The sequence below is a fragment of the Heliangelus exortis genome, chromosome 4 (assembly GCF_036169615.1).
Source record: "Heliangelus exortis chromosome 4, bHelExo1.hap1, whole genome shotgun sequence".
Classification (NCBI taxonomy): Eukaryota; Metazoa; Chordata; class Aves; order Apodiformes; family Trochilidae; genus Heliangelus; species Heliangelus exortis.
The window spans coordinates 14,835,243-14,851,486 of NC_092425.1; the positions used below are offsets into that span (position 1 = coordinate 14,835,243).

Consider the following 16,244-nt stretch of genomic DNA (forward strand, 5'->3'; position numbering starts at 1 on the left):
ATCTTGCTTTTAAAAACAGAATCCACCTTATCGTGATGACACGTTCACTCTGCACTATGCGTATATATATGCTATATACATATGCTATATACAGATACATATATACATATATATACATATATACATATATATATACATATATGCATATATATACATATACTCAGACCCGAGTATATGTCTCATCCAGCCTCAACTTTTTTCTCCTTTCTTATTTTTTCCTCACTGCGTTTGCAAGAAGATACGGAGTCCATATTCAAAGTACTTTCAATGGGATTTAGCAGCTTTCAAACATTTATCTGCCATCAGATATTTTACTGATGGCTGTTCAGATTAATTCTTTCTTGTTGTGCCTAATGTCTACAGTTTTATGACTGATAATTTACTATTTAATTATGTATAGGTAAAAATATCAGCTACATAAATATATACGCTGAATATACATACACAAAAATACAAAATATATTTGTTTTGCTTAATGAATTTCCTTAAAGAAATTATATAGAAAACTTTCATCAGCTGTAGCATACAGCAGAAATAAGGCTCCTCCTTTAATGTTGTACACAACTTCACTTTTATCATTTAAGAAGAGTGTGAAACATTCATCAGCTTTATTGACACGTAGGATAATAGAAGAATTTAACTCTGTATATAGGAAAAGCTGTAAATTCACATCTAAATAATGAGACATAAATCTTGTCAGTTGCAAAGAAAAAGCTCGCATACAGCAAAAAATAGGTTTCCAACAGATATACAGGTGCAAGTTTACCTCTGACTGGAATAGGTGATTCTTTGGTCTACTGAATCAAATGGAGTGAGAGTAACTAATCCACTACAAAGACAGGGAAGTTGTGATACATGTAACAATGTTTTCACTCTTAAAAATGCTATAGATTATAATAGTTACAAATGAAATGCTTGTTGTAATAATGATTCAGCAGAAGTTACATTGGATGTGACAGTGATTAACTCATCTCCACATGCTCCTATTTCATTCATGTTCTGTTGGTAGTGGCTTTTGTAAGCATCACTAGTTGCCTGCTGCTAAGAAAAAATTTCTGCTTAGATCATTGTACAAAAGATCAAAACTCATAAGTAGGAGTGCCAAAATATTCTAAACAATAGAATTATCAAAATATTAAAAAATAATTTATTAATCCCCTTTAATTAACATGTAACTAATACCATCAGAGGTGACTAATGCCTTAGTTTGCATAAATGGTATTTGTGCTTTTCAGACCAAGACTTTACAGCAAAAAAAAAACCCTCAAGAAGTAATCAGAAAGATCCTTCAAAAGGAACAATTTTCAAGTAAGTTGCACATACACAGGTTTGGTTCTTGCTAACATAGCCACACGATTCCAATAATTAGTCTGGACCTGAATTTCAAAATTCTAGCTGAGGCATTTACTGAGCTGTGTTTCTTTCTTACTCCAGCTAGTTTTGTTTACAAGTATGTTAATATTTTACCAGGGCTTAAAATGCAACCGTTTACAGTGTACAAATGTCAGTCTCAGCTGCCGCAATGGCATTGCCACAACTTCTGCTGCTTCAGTTTGCTTGAACATTGCCAGCATCCTGAAGGTAGGTACAAGAAAAAAAAAATCCTCGAGCTCTGCATTTTCCTTCCACTGTCATCAGCTTGATAGGGATTATAACTGCCACAAGCAGGCAGCAACTGAAAAGCATCAGAGAACCACATCACCTTAGGTTCTTCCAGCTGTAAGTCCGTGATGCTGAATTGTTGGGGTGAATCATTTTCTAGAATTGGGTTGATTTTGAAGAAACCCCAATGGAAGATACACACAAATTCATAGAATGGCAATCAGTAAGTGCCAGCTTTCCTTTATTTACTACAAGCTGGTTTCATTTTTATCAATGTGCTTCTGATTTCTCACAACTTTTCTGCACAAATGTATTGGACACCTTGGGTTTGAGATTTCAGGGAGAAAGCTTTTTAGAGCTAAATACTGTGAGCAGCTTAACATTTTAAATTTCCATTGACTTGAGAATACTTGGACTAACTACAGATTGAGGTTTGATTTATAATTTGGTTGTCATGTCAGGGCTTTCTCTCACATGTATTAAACTTTCCTACTACACAGTAGGTAGACTTCTTATATATATCAGGAGTTTTACTGCTAAGAAAATCTATTTTCCTACAGATCTTTACAGATGTGTTTTGTTTTCATAAGTATTTGCTTCTCTTTCAGAGTGAAAATCTGTTCATGCTATTAGATATATTGTACATAAAATAAATATCGGATACAGATAGATAAACAAAACAAATGTCCCATACAGATAGATAAAAATATCCAGTTAAGTGCAACTTTAATAACTCCTGTAAATATCAGCCATAGCAACCTTCATACTATGTCCTAGGTGAAAAGGGCATGATCTTGCATTCCTGTATGAGCCAGCTGTATTGTTTCCTTAACTGATGAAGTTACTTAACCAGTTTGACCAGGATCTAGTATCCTTCTGAGTAAAGACTTAACTATTCTATTGAGAGCACCCCCTTTCCACAGCCGGCAGAGTAAACATTTACCCTTTTTCCTAGGAGAAGTGGTAGCAGTTCATGGAGCTGCCCTTCACCAACCTGGAAGTAGCTTTCATCTTGCTGGCTTTTGTCATTTTCTCCTTGTTTACCTTGGCTTCTGTCTACACTGACCCTCATGACAACAAAGAAGGTAATAATCTACAATAAATACAATACAGTTTTTACTAATACTCTCATTATAGGTTTTGTGATCAGTCTTGCTGGCAGACTTATCATACCTGACACAAGCTTTATGAATACTCTACAAAGGGTAGGGAGCAATTGGTTAAGGCATCAATAGAAGTCACAAGGATAGCGACTGAGTGGATGTGTAAGAGTGGGATGTTTTTCTGCTGGATCTGCCTGATGGGACACAGCTGTGCCACGCAGCCAACAGCATTGCTACTCACACAGGTACTCACAAGTAGCAGTGAGGAAGTGGCTGCTTTCTGCAGGGGAGGCTTTTCTCCCAGCAGTAGTTCTGCTCCGTGGTCTGCGAGGAGTTACAAGATGCTTAGGCTGGCAAAACTGAGGATGTTCCTGTAATCAAGGAAAATGTTTTTATTATTAGGCTGAGGCCAAGTCTTTCCTCACTTTTAAAATTTGAAAATACATCTAAAAGCATGGGGAGTGCCTTTCTCCCATTCAAAAGCTTTCGAAATATGGGAAAAAAAACCACCAGAAAACAACCCAACAACCTGATGCCCTGCTAGTTCTACTAAAGAGATTTAACACAAGCTTACACCATCAGCAGAGAACTCCCATGTTCGAGACACAGCCGTTCCAGTTCTCTCCCACGAAGTAGTGGATTCTCCATCCCTGGAGACATTTAAAAAGAGACTGGATGTGGCACTCAGTGCCATGGTCTGGTAACTGCAGCGGTAGTGGATCAAGGGTTGGACTTGATGATCTCTGAGGTCCCTTCCAACCCAGCCAATTCTATGATTCTATAATTCTATGATTCTATGAAATAGAATAGTGTATGAAGTGTGAAGCAGCAGTTACTGTGCCACCTCAAAAGCCAATATTCAGATCTGTTACTTCAATAGAGGCAAAGGACTGGGAGAGAGGAGCATGCATGGTAAAGTGTGGTCAGCTTGAAATATCATGTAATGTTGTTAAGAAGTGAGGGGAGGTATGCTTACCTTCTAGTCAAAGATAGACTTTCCCTCCCTTAGGAAACTTAGGGCTTTTTCTGTAACATCATCCTACATTTGTGAAAATTCAGTAATCTGTGCAAATGTAAACACAGCATCTTTCCTAAAAAAGTCTGTTTCTAAATGAAGAAGATAAGCAGATCATGTGGAACAACCAGAGACCAGAGTTCCCCTGTTTAGAAAAAAAAAAAAAAAAAAAAAAAAAAAAAAAATCCAGGAACATTCACTGAGGTCCAAGTAAGAAAAATTCCCAGTTACACAGCAACTGAGATACCTGAAGAAGAGTACAAGACAGAATTACATCTTTGCATTGCTGGACACTTCTGAAAAATTCAGATGTGCCTCAATAGGTGTGTCATAAGGCAATTTCTGTAGTCAAAGCGTATTCTATACCTGTTCTGTTGTCAAAAGATTTCTATTTCCAAATCATAACCCTAAAGAACATGAAACTTATTAAGAGAATTAAATTTAAAACAAGGTGTGTTTCAATATCATTATACTACATGTAGCAGTAGTTTCTGGAAGTACTTCAGCCTGTAGAAATATAGAGGTAAGATCAAGAATATATTCATTACATGAGTTACAAAACCTTTTTTGCTGGCATTATGTATTGTTCCTTACATATTGTTCCACAGCTCCTTGAAATAAACTGCAATGTGATTTACAGATTTTTGTTTTAAAAAGTGTAAAAGATTACAGATTTATTGTAGAAAGGTAAAATGGAGCGAGACATTAACTGCTTACGTTGCATTTGTTGCCAAAGAGTCATTAGGAGAGCACAGTTTCAAATAAAGTTCACGCAATAAATCTCCCACTGGAGGGAGCTCTCCAGTCATAGTGAGCAACCTCCTGTGCTACTTGGAGAGATCATCTTGCAAAGACCAGAAACGACACACGAAGTCCTAGAATCCTTGCTCTCAGAAGTGTCTATTAGAATTGGAACCTCAAGTCTGAAGATAAAAATGCCTGTCTTGGCATTCACATCTGCAGTGTCACAAGCTACTTCAAACACAGGTGCATGCAAGGGCATTCTAATTACTCAGTAGTTTTTTGCCTCAGGAAAACTTGATTTCATGTGCACTAATTGAATTTCAGTGGAATAAATTTACCATTTTGTTCCCGTTAAAAAGTATAATCCAAATGGCAAACACTTGTCATTCATCTATTTGCCAGCGCAATGTCACAAGAAAGAAAACTGGTTCTATGCTGGCTCAAAGCAGGACAACAGTAAAAAACAATACTCCTTTCCCTACAAAATTTGTTTCTCCTTATTTATAAATATACATTTTTTTTTCCCAGAAAAAATCCAAATTACTTAAATTCTTCAAGATGTATATTTTCATACAAGCACACCTATGCTTTCTCCCTCCCCACTGGTAAAAAGTCCATAACTGCCATTAATACAGAAATCTGTGAAGGATGCTGTCTGTATTCATTAAAAATGGGTTGTGGTATTCATGGGATAAAAATGGTATTTCAAGAAGCTCCAGTTACTATCCAGTAAATACCATCTTTCTGTGAAAGCAGTGATGACACACTGACTGCGTTCAGCATCAGAGCTGAGCTTTTAAATTATTTATTCCGGCCTAATGACTCAGAATATCTTGAACTCAATGCCTACTTACCTCTACAGGAGAAACAGTTGCTGGGAGGTTAGTCAGTAAGAAACTGAATGACAAGAGCAGCTCTAAACTTCAGTGTCTCTCTGGTCTTAGCACTTACGGTCTACTTCGGTACATGCAGGACATGCACCTCCCCCTGGGCAACTTCACAAACCACAGCAGATCTGTGTTGAATTTTAATTATTTCCTGGACACTTGCAACAGGACAGATTGTGCTTTCAGCTTAGGTAATAATTTGGTGACTAGCCCTGTTTAGGCTCCTTTGAGGAGGTAACAGAAATGCATTTTCCACATCCTTCGTCAGTTGTCTCAACTACCAGGTTATATCAGGTGATATCAGTGATGGCTGTGCTGCCCATTTCACCAGTGCCAAATTTTTCCAGGGTAGGGCAGAAAGCATTGGAAAAGACATGCTATCAGGAAGGAGAGTATTCCCAGGGCAGCAATGGAGAGAACCAGAATGGATGCTTGGGTAATTTTATCATTTTGCCAGCAGGAGGATGCCACCCCATACCAACAAGTAGTTTTCCTCCCTGCCACTCCTTCACTCGATAGAATCACCAGGGAGATGCTTCCATTCATGAACATCACCTGCCACTGCTGTCAGCTGCAGATTGGATTTAGGTTTTCAACTCAAAAAGAGCACAATGAGCAGACCATGGAATGTTTTGTGCTTGCTCATCAGAATGAAATTGAAGTATTCAAAGGCCGTTATATCAGAATCAAATACAAAATTCAAGGGTCTGGGTCATTAAAAGTAAGATAGTTTTCTTGTCTTGCTTAGTTTTTTTCTGAAAAAACATCTGGTGAAACTAAATAGGCCTACAGCAAGTCTTCCCACACACAAAAACATTATCAGAGTGCTTTCATGTCATTCCTTTGCCTCCCAAAATATAGGCTTTAAAGTTTACTAACTCTCTTTTGTGGCAAAACAGAAAAAATAAGCCACATTTGAAAAGCAGTACAGGGGAGTATAGAAAAAAGACAAAGTCAAGAAAGAGAGAAAGAAAGGAAAGGAAGACAAGAAAGACAGACAGAAAGACAAAGAAAGACAAAAAGACAGACAGACAGACAGAAAGAGAGAAAGAAAGAGAGAAAGAGAGAGAAAGAGAGAAAGAGAGAAAGAGAGAAAGAGAGAAAGAGAGAAAGAGAGAAAGAGAGAAAGAGAGAAAGAGAGAAAGAGAGAAAGAGAGAAAGAGAGAAAGAGAGAAAGAGAGAAAGAGAGAAAGAGAGAAAGAAAGAAAGAAAGAAACAAACAAACAAACAAACAAACTCAAACTAATCAGACTTTCCCAGGATTCCCTAAAGAATTGGTACATATTATTTTAGGACTAAATTCAATCCACACTGGAGTCATAGTATTGCTTTTGAATTGTTGAGTAACACTTACAGATTGGATGACTTTCTTATCAGACTCAGAACAGTACAACCATCTTCCTCTCTCTGGGAGGTAGAAGTTTCTGATAAATATATAGCAGAAAAAGCCAGAGAGGTTGAAGACATAAAAACACCTTAGAGTTTTGGCTGGAAGAAGGCAGTAAGTTACATTGCTCCACCAGCTCCTGTTCTCTTCTGTGTACTAACTCTAATTTTCCCATAGTAATATACTGGTCTTGCACCCCACCTGTGTGAGCGTTGTCTAAAAAGAGCTTTTTGAGGACTATGTTTCACAAGTAGGACAGAAGATTCACAGTTCTCTATGCATAGAAGTTTTATGAAATAATACAGGGAAGAACAGGGCTTGCTAATCCCAGGGATCTCTCCTGGCTTTCTGCCCTACAAAATTACTAAGCTACTGCAAAACTAATTATTTTGCACTTCTTGGTTCACATGTTCCTTTCTGTTCTCCCGAACTCTCATTCTACCTTTGCCTCCACAGCACCCAGGCAGCTCTCATCAGGCCAGTACTGAACAGGTCATGTGAAGTATAGAGGCAGCTGCAGAAGCAAATATAAATAACCTTAGGTGGGCTTTTGCATGATCTGGATGGAATCTTGGTAACAAAAATTCAAAATAACATTTGTTTTCTTTTAGTTTCCTGTATTTTTCAGTATGTAGCCCTGAATACCATATATATCTCCTGTTTTGGCTGACGGAAGGAAGACTGGGAGATTTCTGTGCAAAGTGCCATTAAATCTATGGCCAAAATGGTTTATAACAGAAGAGAAGTTTTTGACTGATACATTGTGGATTTTTATTAGTGAGTGAGATGGTTACCTGGGGTTAAGTAGAAAAATTGTTAATATAACATGTTTTTAAAATGTTAGGTCTTTTAAACCAATGTATTTCCTCATGATTATTTGATTTCATAAAACTTTCCATCTAAATACAATGACAAATCTACTCACCTCTGAGTGAAAGCTTCTGTAATCCCTGTTTCATGGCAAGAGAGAATCCTGACTTCCAGAAACCTTGTCGAGAACTTGCCAACCTGAGGGAAGCTAACCCTAACCCTAAAAAAAAACAAAAACAAACCACAAAACAAAAAACTACAAACAAAAAAACCCAAAAAAACCCCATACCCAACCAAAGCAGAGACTACCAAAGCAGAGACTATATTTTGTTTTATATAGCTAATAAAAGTAAAACATCTCAAAACAAGGACTAGCATGCATATGAATCCCTAACATGAAGGAAATTAGTAGAGCTTCCCAGGGAAAAATGGGAAAACAAGGAAGTAAATTAACACTGGAGGTGGAAGAAGTGAGAGCTTTGCAAACAAAAGAGCTTTTCAAACAAACAAACTCTTCCTTCTGTTATTAAAAGAAATTTTATAAGGCCCACTACAGACTGAACTTCAGATACTGCAGTGTGAAAATAAGGCCAGTAAGCTCCTCACCTATAGATAAAATGCAGAAAGAGAGTCCATTTTCAGACACAAAAAATTAAAAAGTGTGGTGAGAACAGCAATGATGCTGAATAATCCACAAGTTCTCATCTGTTTTATGCTCTCAGATACATGGATACTATGGAGAAAACAGCAAAATTACAGAATAATGAACTTAGCATGGCATGGCTAAATCAGCATCAGATCCTGATTTAGAAAAAAAATAACAGAAAAGTGGAGGCTATAAAAGAATGAAGTTAATGCTGATATCTAGAGCTCAGAATGAAATATTGTTTATATTATGGAGTGGGACCAGATTTTTTTGAGACAATAAGATTCTTTTATTAAAAGTCACAAGACATAGAAACATGGGCAAGATAGGCTGGTTGTTGGGGATTTTAAAATATTTTATTTTTTAAGATTATATAAAAAAAGAACTGAACAGCTGCTCAAATAATAAACCTGGACAAACAGAACATCACTGTGCTAACATTCACAGGTGATATGACCTATAGCCATAGGTGCATTTATCAATTAGTAAAGTAATTTTTTTAACAAGTCAACAGAAGTGCCAGTTTATCTGTGACATTTCTTCATATTTTATAATATGAGAAATATTTAAAATTAAACAAATACCAATGGTATTTTGAGCAATCAGTATCAAGACAGTTCTGATAGGAATATACCATGGCAGTGGTCTTCTGAAGGAAAATAAATTAATTAACAAAATGGAATTCACTTGAGAAAGCATACACTTGAAAAATACATATACACTTAGAGATACTTTATCTTGGTAATACTTATAGGAAGTTATCTGCTAATCATGGCCAAATGGATCAATAAGAATTTTTTTCAAAACTTCAGGGTCTACAAGCATAAACAATTCAAATATTTAAATACTTATTAACAGCCAAGAAAAGACAACCTTATGGAATCTTGGACTTTGATTTTACAAACTTGGAAAACATCTTCAGCTTTGCAGATTTACTTCTTCTCATTTCAGAAACCTCACTATTACCAATCGTGCTAGTGAAATTAATGTTCAACAGCACAGCATTATTAATTTATTTATTTTAAAGAACTGTACTTAACAGTACAGAAATCACACTGAAAACCAATCAAACTGTAATCTTTCATAATCTTCTGCTACCATGACCTGATGTTTCAGTTATGCTTTGGAATTAGATTGGCCAAATATATTCCAAGTTCTGAAAATTTTTTTGATATTTTAATCCTAGTGGGGAAAAGAGGTAGTTCTGTGCCCATATATTTACTGCTAAAAAGAGAGGTGCTCTTTGACATTGATCTGAAAGTATTAATTCCTTTTCTTCAATCACCAAGCAATCATGACACAACTGTCAGCCTGGAAATGAAGGGAGGAAAATTCTTTACTGATTTCATATCTTTCACATTGCTTGTAGAGTTAATGTTCTGCACACAGTTAAATCTAATAAAGGAACAAGAACTTGGGAAACACACAGATGGCCACTATAAATTATGTGGTTGTCTTACGTGGGTGGTATGAAAACATTGCTTCTTCACTCCCTCATAATAAGCTTGAAATCAAAAGGAACTTGGTGCTCAGTAAGGCTTTTACATTTTCTATTTTTAATGCATGTAAGAATTCCCTGACCTCCAAAACTAAGTCTTGTCAAGCAGGAAAACTTTTGTGTAACATATCTCAAAATCTAAAATGTTGTGATTAATGATGATTCTATTCCCTCCAGAGAAAAACTGCCCACAGAAAGAGCACAAGAAAAGGATCAAATCCAACAAGAAAAAGACATGTTCAAGTATGACTGAAGTGGTTTAGAATATAACCAAGGCCCACTGTTGAACATAATTTTGGAAGAAGTAGCTCTGGAAGCTGGTCACCTGAAGACAGTGAGAAAAAGGATGTGAGACAGAAGGGACCTGATGATCCGTCAGATGGAATCCAGACGTGACAATCAGAGTTAATGGACCACGACCCATGAGGCTGCTTCAGCACCTTTTTACAGCCTCAGTTCATGGCCTTAATAAAACTACCAGGGCTTTTTTTACAAGGCACATCTGCTCTAAATTCCAAAAGGAGAAACTTCAAATTCAGAAGCTACACTTGGTTTCTTCCCTGCTTTTCAGTCAAGTTTTTTGAAATCAAATGACGATGAGGAAATACATTGGTTTAAAAGACCTAACATGTTTGCTGCAAATATGTTCTGTCTGGGTTAGACTTTGAATTATTTTTTTAACTTATGTGTTTAATTTAATGTGTTTTTCAGAGAACACATGTAACAGTGAATAAACCACCCACAGACTAGATGAAAAATGTTTTAAAGAGCTACTACTTGAAAAAGTTACTTCAACCCAATAGTACTTTAGTAAGGAAAGAACATATAACAGAAGAAATAATTGGTTTTACCTTCAAGTGTCATACAAACATATTTAGTGGAAGATTCCTATGTAAAGAAAACCTTCTACATGAAAATACATTAGGGTTCTGAGGTTTCTGGGTTTTTTTGTGTGTATTTACAAGTCACTCTAGGATGAATGAATCTAACAAGATTCCAGACTATAACACTTTTTATTTAAAAGTAGTTAAGAATAAATTGAATTTCTTGGTAAAATGTGTTTCCTTGGTCTTTAATTAATTTAATTATTTAAAAAATAATTGTTTTGAAGACATTAATCTACAAAGCAGTTGTTTTTATTAAAAAGAAACCACTGTCCCTCATCCAATGTTCTCATCCAAAACAACTCATGTTTATAGGGAGGTACATCCAGGAAAAGAATATTCAGCATTGACACAAAGATAGAAGAGCACTTAAGTCTAAATCATGGCTTGGAAAATCCAGATCAAATATACAAGTTCAATCCTTCACGTGTGTTGAAGCCCATATTTTTGCATACATTCTAAACACAACTAAAATGAACTTTCCAATCTATTAAGTAATAGATGATACATCAGACATATCTCCCAGCACCATAAGTGTATATTTAAAAATCATGTTTACTAACTAAATTATGGATTTTTTTTTTAAGTCTATGTGCACTTTCTCACTCCACATTTTCAGTGTGGAGTAACTTTACATGCTAAGTGAGACATAGCTTTAAGATTTATGTCACTTTCAAAGGGGAGAGTATGCCAGGAAACCCAGGTATAGACAGTAAAATGTTGTCTTAGAACAAAAAGAGGTATAAGACTGAAAAGGTACTGCATTCTTCTGACTCATGAAGTTGCTATTGGAAACAGAAGCTGCTATTGGGCCGAGGTGAATGTCAACTTTGCTTTGACTCTCCTCATAACACAAAAAATAACTTACTGCAAAGAAATTTCTCCCCACATGAAGAGATCATCATACACTTTGGATCTTTCTTAGTTAAGAACCTGATTGTAAATGTGTCTAAGCTGAACTGGGAAGAAACTACTTTGAAATAAGAATATCCACACTATAGATATATTACTTGAAAAATGTTTCATAGTTAATTAACTTTCTTGTAAAGGCAAAGACCAATTTTTTCACAGACATGTTGGCAGATACCACTGTACAGAGGTAAAATCACTTCTTACATTATTGCCCAGTCACAAAAAGTTAATTTTAATGATTTGTAGTAACAAAAGCAATTGAAACATTAAAGGTGTCATACAATCCCCATCTAATTACCTAACAAGATGGGAAGCAACCATGAACACACAGTGAAAAGGAAAACCTTTCATTAGTGACACGCAGTTATACTTTACCAGATTAAAATTCTGTGGTCTCTCCTACTTTATGCCACAATTCAGGGATATTGTTCTATTGATGGGTTTTTTTATGTTCCCTAAGAGGACATCATCTTCCACTCTGAACAGCTGGAAACCTTCCTGCAGGCAATCTGTGCACTTCTGGAGCAAGCTCCTTCTCCTGCCAGTCCTAGCACCACTACTTCAGTCACATGGTGAAGTCTTCCACCTGTAGAGAACAAGTAAAGATCCTATAATTAGACAAATCTTTCCTATCATGTGACTCTGATACTGTTGAATTTAGGAAGATTTTTACAGTTTACTTTGTTAGGGGGCAACTGGGACTTAATAGCCCATTCCTGCACACAGCACAAGTTAAGGAAGAGGAACTTGTTTTGGGAGTGAGTTGTTCAGCTTAGTGGCCACATCCTCAGGGATGAAGTGAATTAATTTTCTATTAAAAATTCCCACAAGAGTGCCTCCAAAGAGGAAGCAATCCTTACCACACAGGTGAAGCAATTTTTTCCTTATTCTAAGGAGCTATTGCTCCTTAGTTTTACTCTTAAAGCATAATATTTCTGCATTGATTGACAGGTATAGGTTCCTGCAGACTGTTGTTCTCTTTATTACTCATTAGCTAGTTCTTAACAGTAAGCGGAGAAGAAAAAACTTTAGTTGAGAAAGTTAATTTTAAAAAGTAATGGAAAAATCCACCCAACATGTGGGTCTAAGCCATGAACTTTGAGATAATTAAAAAAAACAAAACAAACCAAAAGTAAAGAAAACATATATGAACAACTGTTTTACATAAAATTGCATAAAGAATCATACGAGATCATTACAGCAGAATAGAATTTGTATATAGTGGACTAGCAGTTGAAACCCATATGAGATTATAATTTATATACCTGAATATATGTTTTTCTATAACAGAGAGTATTTTATGAATCTTCTGAACAAATATTTTGCAGCTTTAGACTCCTGCTTCATTTTGAATGGGAATACTTTTATATTATCATAATATTATATAAATAAGATATATAATATTAATTTATTATTAATAATTATTAATTATATATTAAATATAAATAAAATTAGCTTCACAGCACAGATATTATTTTTGCTTTCTAACACTCATGTTGATTTTTAATTTCATGATTTATTTGCACCCCAGTGAAACACCCAACCTAGTTCAAAGGTAATGATATATAAAGTATTGACAGCTGAGTGAAATCTTTATTTTCAAGAGAAGTGAGGAATGAGTAAAGGAGAGGACAGAGCTGCTGAGAGGTACATCCATGATTCCTAGGTAAATGTACTTAAAGAAGGCACCTCACAGAATTTCTGTGCAACCAAGCGCTCGCAATTTAAGCTACAGTATGAATAGTAGTGTGGTAGCCCTTCTGCACTAACTTTCCATGTGAACACTCTTGTACCAGAAAAGGAGAAATTTTTACATCTTAAACTTAACTTGCTTTCACAGTAGACTAGAAACAGTGGTCTCGGTTCAGGATAAGGCTTAAAGATTCAAACCTTTTGCATGCAATTTTCTTGCAGCAGACAGTTCTTGGCCATCTCTACCCCTTGCCAAACCAGACTACTAGTAAGTAACTTCTCTTTTACTTGAAAGGGGTTCAGAAGCCTAGCCTGAAAGTATTGTAGACATGTCTTACGAATTTATTTTTTACCAAGTTTTATATTCATCTTAGTATTTTCTGGATAATTAGCAAACAAGGAAAACAAACAGGAAGATCCTGTTTGGGAATCTCTCACTTTGAAGGACTAACAAAAGCTACCTCACTACAGCTATTACAACCCAAGAACACTTTCTATGACTGGCAGAACAGAGCAGCCCACAGGATTCATAGGGGAGTCCTTTGAACCCAAGAGTATCATTTACCTGTGTTATGGGTCATTTAATTATTTGTCTTCTCAGTCAATATCCTTTGAAGTAACAAATTCAGGATGCCAGTGCTCTGGTATATAGAGAAGTGATTAAATCTAGCAACAGCATTTTCAAAGATGATGCTGAGATATAACAAAAAAGAAAGACACAAAACCAAAAAAGACACAAAAAAAGAAAGAGGTTAGAAAAAAATAGCATCACTCTCTAATTAAGCTAAGAACCAAACTCTGAGTGTTCGTATGAATGAAAGTATTCAGCCCTAAATATTGACTTTTTACTGTTTCACATAAAAAGAGTTCACATATAAAGAGCTGAACTGAAATTATGCCTGGGAGCAGTTGTGCTGGAAGATTAACTGTTTGCTTGCATATTCCTTTAGGACTACTACTGCGAATTTAGACTGTAAGATTACACTTCGGTGTATATTTTCCTAATTTTGTTTTAAATTGTATCCATTATTTCCTTAATAAAAGTTCTCCGTGAAGAAGCAGTTTTTCAGAATCAAAGGTAAGACCCTCTTCAGCTGGCTGGAACAGATGAACCTGATTTTTTTCTGGGTGGAAGGGTTTGTTGGTAAGAAATTTTTTTTATTTCTATCCATATTTGCTGATTTCTATAACAGGATGATGATTGTAGTAAAGATCATATTGTTTCAATATAGCACCAAAAACCCCAAAGTTTTGAACTGTACATCCAAGAAATGTCCTTACCATTTTAATATTTTTATCTGTTTTATTACATGTACCATTTAACTATACATTAATGTGGAAATTGCATGAAACACTTGCAATTTGCACTTGGATGCAAGCCCAGAATAATATATGAAATTATAATTTATGAAAACATAGAGCTTCAACTGCTGGCTCTATGCTTCACTGTATTTTTTTCTCAAGCAAAAGATCGTTTGGAGTGAAATTTTACAACTTGAAAATACTGTAATGCTCCAGAAAAGCTGCACACACCTTAGTAAGTGGGAAGACCTGCTTACAGAGATAGAAGATTTTAATTTTTTTTTCTGCTTTCTTTAGAAAGCCTGGGGAAAACAGGGAAATAATGGCTACATAGTATGGAGTTGCCATGTGGCCTCTGCAGCCTTTCCTATCAGCACTTGTCAATGCTTGATCTACAAGTTGACCACAAGAAACATGTGGTTGCTTTCACATTAAACCTCCTTATCTACCTGCTCTGGTCATGATAGCTGCAGGAGGTCATGGCCTTTGGGGAAGTTACTTAGGTTTTCCCTCTCTCTTTTACATTCAGTTTTTATTTCAAAGGGAATCTGAGAGGTGCTTTTTACAGCCCTGTCAAGGAAGAACAGCACTGAAGGACTGTGATACAGATTCAAATTCGATGTGATTGCTCTATGCAGAAAGAGATGCAAGCACGGTGCAAACACCAACTTTCTGTGTCTGCTTTCAAGTTATGGCAAGGATCAGGAAGGTAAGAAAACATATTTACTAAGGTACTAAAGGACTAACATGCGGATAGGTGCTTTTAGCTTGCAGTAATTTTCTCCTCTTCCTTCCTCTTCCTCACTCCTTCTCCTCCTCTTCCTCATTCCTCCTCCTCTTTCATCCTCTTCCTCACTCCTCTTTCTCTTCCTTCTTTTTCCTTCTTTCTCCTCCTCTTCTTCTTCCTCCTCCTATTCCTTCTCCACCTCATCATCCTCTTCTTGAAATCCGAAATCAAGATGACTGGAACTAGCAATGCACATACCACATAGGATCAACAGAATAGCAGAAAAAAAATATAAGCCTTGTCAAGGTGACATTGCAACAGAATTGAAGGCTTCAGTTACAAACACTTCAGGTATATTCAGCAACAGCTGACACATTAACTGAGCATTTTAAAAAACAGCCTAAAATACAGCACACAGACATAGTTGCAGAGGTGACAGGATGATGATTTTAGCTCTCTTTTTTGCAGTAGCTGGAAAGAGAAAAGAGGAGATCAGATATTTTTAAGTAGGGCAAACCAACCATTCTTGTCATCTATTCTGTACCATTATTGAAAACTAGAAGTAAATCAGAAAAGGCAGCTTTCAGAGCCAACATTCCTTGGTTGTTAAGACTATTCAGATAGGAAGATCTCAAATGAGTGCACATTTTAATGTCAGTAAGTAACACGAAACTCTGCTGAAACACTCAACCAAGCTTGGTTAATGATAAAAATCTGAGCTAACAACTGCTCTGAATGGACTGTCCTTTTGATTCAATGTGCAATCGCTGCCCTTCCCTGGGAAATGAACCTGTGAATTTATTGCTAACATTTAATATTAATAATCATAACTCCTAGTCATTAGTTTTACAACTACATAAACCTAGATAATAAAAATATTGTTTTGGAGGAAAAAAATTGTGACTTCCTTCTGCATAAAGGAAGAAATAAAAAAGGATGCGTTTTATTTAACTCTCAGTAATTTTTTCATTACTTCCAGAGATGAAAGACTTTGGTGTTTTTGTTGATATTATTTAATAAAAATATTTCTTTTTA

General features: G+C 35.9%; 1 protein-coding gene and 1 long non-coding RNA gene across 2 annotated transcripts in view; one reads left to right on the forward strand and one right to left on the reverse strand.

The window, feature by feature from the left end:
- Positions 1-1,484: 1,484 nt before the first annotated feature.
- SMIM31 (small integral membrane protein 31) lies at positions 1,485-7,246 on the forward strand. The gene is made up of 4 exons (XM_071744248.1): positions 1,485-1,581; positions 2,558-2,687; positions 6,493-6,628; positions 7,195-7,246. Exons 2-4 carry the CDS (start codon positions 2,576-2,578, stop codon positions 7,244-7,246), a joined length of 300 nt encoding a protein of 99 aa, XP_071600349.1. The 5' UTR covers positions 1,485-1,581; positions 2,558-2,575.
- Positions 7,247-10,812: 3,566 nt separating this feature from the next.
- Positions 10,813-16,244, reverse strand: part of LOC139795884 (uncharacterized) — a 30,494-nt gene continuing 25,062 nt past the window's right edge. The window contains exon 2 of the long non-coding RNA XR_011725735.1: positions 10,813-12,074. This is a non-coding gene — a long non-coding RNA (uncharacterized lncRNA). The remainder of the gene's footprint in view (positions 12,075-16,244) is intronic.

What these genes read in the sequence shown, in the direction of transcription:
- SMIM31 (XM_071744248.1), top strand. Translation starts at nt 2,576, where the DNA reads ATGGAGCTGCCCTTCACCAACCTGGAAGTAGCTTTCATCTTGCTGGCT. An exon ending in CCCTCATGACAACAAAGAAG is followed by an intron (nt 2,688 to 6,492) that starts GTAATAATCTAC and finishes AGAGAAAGAGAG; the next exon opens with AAAGAGAGAAAGAGAGAAAG. An exon ending in CAGGATTCCCTAAAGAATTG is followed by an intron (nt 6,629 to 7,194) that starts GTACATATTATT and finishes TTGCCTCCACAG; the next exon opens with CACCCAGGCAGCTCTCATCA.